At 40.2% G+C, this 8,505-nt stretch overlaps 1 protein-coding gene across 1 annotated transcript in view; it reads right to left on the minus strand.

Moving 5' to 3' along the window:
- Positions 1-329: 329 nt before the first annotated feature.
- LOC137996011 (cholesterol 24-hydroxylase-like) overlaps positions 330-8,505 on the minus strand; it is a 15,199-nt gene continuing 7,023 nt past the window's right edge. The window contains exons 2-5 of the mRNA XM_068841451.1: positions 8,342-8,388; positions 5,747-5,841; positions 3,009-3,075; positions 330-2,776 (exon numbers count right to left, since the gene is read on the minus strand). Of these exons, the coding sequence (XP_068697552.1) occupies positions 2,639-2,776; positions 3,009-3,075; positions 5,747-5,841; positions 8,342-8,388 (347 nt within the window). The 3' untranslated portion in view covers positions 330-2,638. The remainder of the gene's footprint in view (positions 2,777-3,008; positions 3,076-5,746; positions 5,842-8,341; positions 8,389-8,505) is intronic.

The raw sequence follows: 8,505 nt of genomic DNA on the forward strand, positions 1-8,505 counted from the left end.
AAAATTTGTTACGCTGATGACTAATAAAGCAGCTTCTATTTTCAAAACGATGGGATTACCCGGTGATAAATAACCTCGTCTAGGAGAGTAAATTACGTCATCGCTTTATGCTGGCAAGAGAGTAGCGATTTGTGATGATGTTTGTGAGCCGCGAGTACTCCAGACTGCGAGCAGTCCCTTCATAAATCAGTCGAGCGGCCCGCTTTTCTGAGACAGTCGTGTTTTGTCACGCAAACAAATAAAATGACCGAGGGAGGCTTGGGGCACTTCTCTTCCCAAGCCTCCCTCGGTCATTTTATTTGTTTGCGTGACAAACACGACTGCCTCAGCAAAGCGGGCCTCTCGACTGATTTATGAAGGGGCTGCTCGCAGTCTATTTCGACACGCCATGAATTCGCTTTGCACCGGAAATTGGTTTGGGCTCAAAAATTCTTATATGTTTTATCCAAGTGTTTGCTATCCAATAGTTTAGTTGGATGCTGACACTCTTCGTTTTTCCTGCCGTCGCTTATTTTTAAGAACTTATTGAAGAAACGGTAAGCGAAGTCCGGACGGGTTAGGTCCTGACCGGCTCCGCTTTTATAAGTTTTCGTGGAAGTTTACTAAATTAAATACAAGAGATTGACACTTCGAAAAGTGTCCCGAAGAGCAACAACTCCTTGCCAAACTAAAAACGATTTCAACAGATGAGCCTTATTAATACTTTCCGTCACATCAATTTACCCCAAACTTTTAAGGTAGTTGTAGTAAAAACTGTTCATCTTTTGTTCAATGTTTACGGCTGACCAGTTTTGTATGTAGTTTATATTGCCAATGAGATGCTACCATTATCAGCGATCTCGAAAGTAATACATTGACAACTTGTAGTCCAGGTTTGTAGTTTACAATAATTATAACTGATCGAAGTCAAGAATAAAACGACTGAAACCATTCTCAACTTTACGAGATTTGCAGTTGACTCATGTCTTATGCTTTCGCTCTGTCAAGATCACTCTTTTCAATGAAAAATAAAGTAGATTTTGCGGAGTTTCGATATTATTCAAAAAATGGAAATCGACGTTAGTTTCTGTCGTCTTCATTGGTCTTTATTTTTATAGATCACAAAAATGAAACCATAAAATGTTCAAAATTTGGTGAATAAAGTACGTTTCTCCTTTTATGGGCAGTGTTCAGTGAACAGTACGCATGCCTTCGTAGTTTTACCTTTTATTTTTTTGTTCTGGCTTAGTTTCTTTTGATAGCTTAAAATGTCACCGATACATAAAAGAAAACTGAATTTGTGACTCAACCAAAGCACATAACCGGTTCTGCTGTTGAGATTTAAATGTAAGACATCTACTGCATGATTTATACCATTTGCTTTTAATTGAAATAAAACTGAGATGAGGCAAAAGTTTGTTAATCATTTATGCTCATAATCATGAAGGATACCTAAACTTCGAGCCAAAATTCGAACTAGGATCCGAGCCAGGATTCGAGCTAGGATCCGAGCCAGGATTCCAGCCTGGATTCGAGCTAAGATGAGCTTTCTCCGCTATTTATTCTCGAATGTCTCGGTTAGGTTAGGTCTCGAATCGGTTAGGTTAGGTCTATTTAGGTTGGTTCTAGTCTAGGTAGGTCTAGTTAGGGTTAGGTTAGGTCTCGAATCCTAGCTCGGATCCCAGCTCGGATCCTGGCTCGAATCCTGGCTCGGATCCTAGCTCGGATCCTGGATCGGATCGTAGCTCGGATCCTGGCTCGAATCCTGGCTCGGATCCTGGCTTTATTCTTAGTTTATCTCATAATCATGTAGTCCAAAAGATATTTCTAAACTGCATGTTTGCACTTGATTGAATGTTGCCTATGGTAGTGCAGCAAAAGAGTGAAAAGTATAATCACAATAAAGAAGACCTTATTAGAGTCCTGCCACGAGTCTTGGCATTGACATTAGTTTATAAATAGTAAATAAATAACAGTGGAGCTCCGTTCTTAGGCTTGGCTAATAAGCACTTAGGCCCGTTTTAAACGTCGCATTTTACATGTACCGAATCATTTTCTCATTTGCATTAGATTCGGCACATGTAAAATGCGACGTTTAAAACGAGCCTTAGACCCCATTTTCCTCAGAGGGAAAAGGACAAGATGATGATGATGATGAATAAGCACTTAATGACTGGCCCCAAGGGAATTAGCCTGAATAGACCTTATTCACAATGGACGCCATGTTGGATTTGCTATTATCATGCAAATTAGCTTCTCACTTCTGAGGGGGCAAACAACTCGAGTTCAAGAGGTTATAACGAACATCTTAGCCACACAAATTATCTGTTTCACTTTTCACTTTTAATGCATGACAATTTGAAAACCAACATGGCCGCTATCGTCAATAAGGCCTATTAGTTACTTCGAATTATTAATTTTCACACGCAGGAAAAGCAGCCGTGTTGTTTAATTGAAGCAAAAGAATTCGTTCGCATAAAAGTAGAATTCAATTCCCAAAGGGATGGCTTGTGACACCAACTTGTTTAGGAAATGTGAAAACCAAGGATGTATCTGAAAAATTCGTTTTCATAAACAGGCTTTGCCCTTGAGCTCCCTTTTAAAAAAATGAGAGATTTAACTGTTAGGGAAACCTGAACAGCATAGCTTCGTTCGTTTCTCATCGTTTCGTTAAGGTGCACATTACTCCATCCTCGGGTCTAACAGTGACACTTCTACGGACCTTGCGTGACTGACCAGGCACAAGAGAAAACTTAAACGTCTGAAGAAAGCGTGACAAGATAACCTTGGCCTCAATCTGATGAAAGGAAAGCAAAGTTCATCAGTAAGTAATGGAATAATAAATATACCCGAAAAAATACGAAGGTTGTGATTAGCCAGAAACTAAAGAACTTATTTTTTTTGTTTATTATAATTTTCCAATATACCTGCATTTGTAAAGTTTTTGTGAACTGTTGTCTTGTTTTCCTTTCACAGAACAAAAACAATCTTGAAAACAGAATCTAGTTTATGTCCAATTCACTTCTTACCAGTGCGAAGTTTTGTCCAATGCAGTTGCGAGGCCCAAGTGAAAACGGGAAATAAGTGTAATGAGATCTGGAGTCAGAAAAAGAAAATTCAAATTTAGGGTAGCAAAGCTAACTTAATTGCCAATAGAAGATGGCCGCATAAAGCTTCCTTAAACATCAAACAATCAAAGCCATACGATAACCGTTCAGTAAAAAGGGGCAGTTAAAAGGAAGAAAAGTCTACCTCCAATTTTCTTCTCATACAATATTTTCCCTAAAATAGACCAAATTCAGAGGAGAAAAACGAATAAATCCACGATTCGTGAGATCTTAAAAAATGTCTCATTTATTCCATCATGTCTCATCTACACTAACCACTACAAAATGCAAGTACAAAGCAACCAATCCCTAAAAAAAACATGCGTCGTCGGCCTTTTTCTGGTCATTTTCTTTATTGTTTAGCCATCGGGAAGCTAGATCGAACTCAAGTTTTCGCGCTGAATGTGCAAGTAAGCCCCGGATGTGTAGAAGAATTCTGTGCGATGTTTAAAAACGTTCTGTGCAGTGGATTGAGAGTCACCTAAAAATCTGTGCATTTGTTTAGAAAATAATCGGTGTTTGATATGGTACTATAACAATGCTGTTACGCGATACAGTGTTAGCGTCAATCATTCTCAGTTAAGAGAGAGTTCTTCTACTACTGCTCCTGCTTCTGCTACTATGCTACTGTTTGTTGCTACTACTATCTGATTATGTCAGATTTACACAGATGTTCTTGTCTACGATGACAAAGACAAGCCTCGAACCCGCAACCCTTGGGTCGGGAATCCCGGGCACGGACCAGTACACTACCGTGACTGCACGATAAAATAATAACCTGGGGGCCCGTTTCTCGAAAGTCCCGAAAACGTTTCGGACCCGAAAAGCCATTTGTGAAACTGCCAAACGCTTGTTTTGGAAAGCCGACCTTTTAACATGTTTTCAAGCCAACTAAAAAAAACATGTCTGTGAAGTTTGATGACTTAAATCCTCTTCATTCTTGAGATACAATGGGAATTGTGACACCCGAAAATGGCCGTAAAGTTTCGGGACATTTCGAGAAACGGGCTCGCTGCTTTGAAATTGGTGGCATCTAAACAGATTTTCTGATAAAGTGGGTCCAAATGGAAAATCTTAACCTGATTCTTAAGTCTTAGTTCTTATTCGCGGGGTTTTACGGTAAATACTATAAACAGATATGTCCAGCAATGCCGCTAATTAGATGCACGGAGATTTCAATAAGCGACATGAAGTGTCCGCTTGCTCTTCTCTACAACTTCAAAATCACTTTGTGTCTCGGAATACAGACAATAATGAACGTCAAAGAGTGATCCCAAATGCTGCTTTCAAGTAAGAATAAACAACTGCACGTATACTAAGCTAAAAATAACGCTAACCATAGTTAATAGATGTAGGCTGGTTATGAAACTCGACAAGTTTCTTTGTTTCATGTTTTTGTTCGCTTTTTTGGCCTTGACCCTGCACAAAACCCGACAAACACACGCTTTTTTCGGCAGGATAACCAATCAAAAGTTTCGACTAATTTATTCGACATTCACTTGCGACCAAAAAACAAAAGATTGTGCAGGGTCACGGTCGGTTCAACATCTAATTGCGGCTTGTAATTGTTCCAGGTCCTTTTGAAATTCCCATGGTTTCATAACCAGTAGTTCCGCTAGATTAACTATTGCTGCTAACGCTTAGTACGCCTTACTCTTATTATGGACACTGAAGCAACGACGTACGGCGACGGCAACGAGAACGTCATCTCTAAAATAACTAGAGTTTCGCGTGATTGTGATTGCACACATGAAGTTTCGTGACTATTTGAAGCCTTCTTAATATGACACGGCTGTGGTTAGGTACTTACGAAAATGTGACATCTGTAGCAGAACGTGCGCTAGAATTTTAGGGGAGAAATAATGTAAAATTTCTCCTCTCAAGTGCTGACGATTACCTCAAGAAGCAATAAATCTAAGGACCAATCAAATTTGGCTATTTCACCGTTGTTTGTTTGGCAAACGACGCGCAAACAAAATGGACAAAAGTGAAAAAACGCAGCAGTGTTGGGCGTGTCAAATAAGATATTGTTTATGCCGAATAATTATAGCAAATTTGGTGACGTTTTGTAACGTTGCCGTCGGGCCGTTGTCGTTGCTTAAGTCTTCGCTGTTGGAAATAGGTAGCCAAGGCCAAGACTCTTAAGCGGCCTTCACACGGGCAAACGTAAGTTTGGCAACGATCGTTTGGCAAACCTCAAGTTGGTGTGTGTGAAAGACACAACAATACAGTTGTCAAACATGTTGTCAAACTATTATAATCGAGAATAGAGAGTCACGTTCTTATTTGTCGGCCAACAAATTGCCAACGTGTTTGCGGACTGTTGCGCTGTCGCCGTTCACACAGCACCAACTTGAGTTTGTCCAAACTTGAGTGTGGGCAAACTCAAGTTTGGGCTGTGTGAAGGCCGCTTTGTAAAAGAGGCGACATTTGTGTTGGATGTCAAAATTGGGTGCATTTCTGCAAACATGACATCACCAACACCTTAAACAACCTTAAACTATCGTGGTGTTGTTTGCTTGGTTGGTTGGTTAGGCTGGCCGGTTAAGAAAAAAATGTGGCAACTGCCTTTTCTCTGACACAGATTCAGAGCATACAACAACGCACATTGCACTGTGGCTCAGCAAAAACCGCAAAGAACAGGTCTAAGTTCACTATACCTCTTCAAAAGTTCCTCGTCATCAAACCTGTAAGGATTGAATTCGTCTGGCTTCTCCCAGTAGTCGGGGAGGTGACTGCTGACATAAGTATTCAACTGAAGAGAAAATGAAAAGAATGAGCCAAGTGAACAGAAGGAGGCGTTGTGCACGGAAGTTCGTGTTCACTGAAAATAGGGACAGTCGCATGGATGAACGAAAAATGGCGGCCTAACTGGGTGGTAGGAAATATGTTCTAGCTTTACTTATGGTTACTAGTACACGGTGCACTTTCTACTGCATTTCACTGTGACAAGCTATCTTAGGACGCTTTTATTTTACAGACTGACTGAACGACCAGACCGGACATTGGAATGACTAACTCTTCAACACCTTCAAATTAACACACTTCAAGGATGATATATTAATGTACCTCTAGAAGAATGTTAGGGATTATTGAGCAAGTGTTCCTTCAAATTGTTGCGTTTCTTTGCCAACTTAGGATCTGGCCGGCCAGTTCTGACAAAAATAAAGCGCCCTTAGATAGTTGTTACAGACGTAACATAGTTAATAGAGGGGACAGGTTTTGAAGCTCGGCAAACATCAAAGGAGCAAATAAAGATGGCAAGATTTAGGTTGGAAAGTCCACGACCGTGCACAATCTTTTGTTTTGCGCTCATACACTATGCATGAATTACGTAACCAACACGTTTCTATTGCTTCGTTCCTCCGTACGGAGCGGAGTAAACAACTATTGTGTTTCGTCCACGGTCAAGGCCAAAAATAGAACAGAAACATACAACAAAGAAATTTTTCGGGTTTCACTATAACCATTTCCCTCTATTAACTATGAGACGTAAGTACTAATATAAGTAAGTAGACATTAGAGAATTATTGGAAATAGGCGACACTCAAATTTTGAGGAAGACGTTTGCCAAAATTGCCTTTTCGTGATATTTTACCAGAAACTAAAATATCTGATAACTCCTCAAGACGATCTTCATTTATATATCCCAGGGTTTATACAAAACGCTTTTAATCCACTTATTGTAAATAGACTTAATGTTTTCAACTATGCTCTTAAACAGGTCGAAAAGGTAATTGAATATTATACTTTTTGCACGATTTTACGCGATCAGTTCTGACTTAAGATATGTAAACTCATCGTTCGAGGATTTTTACAGACATGTGGGTTATCAGTAGCAGTATTCACATTAGAGGATGGGAAACTCGTCAGACGGGTAACCCGTCTGAATTCACATTAGGACGTCTGAATTCACATTAGGACGAGTTTTTAGGACGGGTTAAGAGAGTGCGAGGTACTGGTGCGAGATGTGCGTGGTTACCTAGCCAGCAGTCTAATCGGCGCATTTTCTCCTAAAACTCGACCTGGAAACCCGTCTAAGTGTGAATTCGTGACGCATTTTGACGAGTTTCTCGTCTAGTCGGGAAAAAATCGTCGACTCAGACGGATAAGTGGACGGGTGAATTTGGACGCGTTTCTCGTCTAAAACCCGTCCCGACCGATTTCACACTAAGACGGGAAACTCGTCTCAGACGAGAAACCCGTCCAAGACGGGTTACTCGTCTCTAGTGTGAATTCGGCCAGTGAAATGAGTGTGTTGGTTCTCTAATCCGGTTCGTGTTGTTATTAAATAATTTTTACGGTGCTTCCTGAATTACAATCTATTTCACTAGAATTGTTTCTTAAGCCAATTAATGATTGGACAAAGGGTTTTCTTTCTTTGCTGTTTAAGAAATTGCTTTTTTTCGTTCAAATTTACTTGTTTTTTTTTTATATCACTGTGTGAAACCATCGGAAAGCGAATAATAAAGTTTGCCAGTTGGTCAACGTTGTAAAAACATCATCAGTTCGAAAGCCGGTTCTTTTTCTCCGTGTTCTCCGGTTTTCTTCTCTCAAGAAAAGAGATTACACGTAATTGCGAAAGTTGAAAATGTTGGAATGATTACGTTAAGTCACCAAAAATGACCATTTTGACGAAACTTATACATTCACATTGGGACCACGCTAGAATTGCATGTAAACGTAAGTTGTGAAATTGTCAAGTAATAGACACTGTTACAAACGAAATCGATATGTATTTGCTAATTGCTAACACATTACAAGGCCAGGAATTGCTTTTAAATTCAGATTCTCTGCAACTCATAATCATCATCTCGTCATTATCAAATTTCTAACCTGTCAACCACAGCCGGGGGTTTCGAAAATGAAGACCTTAAGACCCCGAAAACTCGACAAAAGTAACCCAAACCCTCAATTTGGCTAACCACAGGCCTAAAGTTGGTTTTATGCCTTGAGCGTCAAAGAGCCAATGTATACATCCGACGGGAAATGAAGATGTCCGGCCACACGTGGGGCGTGGTTACTCAGTTAATTATGGCGGATACCCAGCTTCCACTTTGAAACACGTTGTAGCGAACGACGAGGATTTTGAACGACCAAAAAACCAACTTCAGGCCTAGGGTTAGCTACATTGAGGGTTTGGGTTACTTTTTTCGAGTTTTCGGGGTCTTAGGGTCTTAGTTTTCAAGACACCACCCGAACCATGTCATTAAATCTTGGCAACTAATTTAAAAGGTATAAAAACGATACCCTACCCAAACAGCGACTCCATCCGGGATCTTGTATCCACCAATTCCATGCCCTTTTCAGCCTTTCGTAGTGTGCTAGTGGCCGGTGGATGATGTCGCAAGATTCTTTAAGCACCTAAAATGTAACATCCATATTAGGCTGCCTTAGAGTGACCTTACTGCAACTACAA

Source organism: Montipora foliosa, chromosome 3 (assembly GCF_036669935.1).
Source record: "Montipora foliosa isolate CH-2021 chromosome 3, ASM3666993v2, whole genome shotgun sequence".
Classification (NCBI taxonomy): domain Eukaryota; kingdom Metazoa; phylum Cnidaria; class Anthozoa; order Scleractinia; family Acroporidae; genus Montipora; species Montipora foliosa.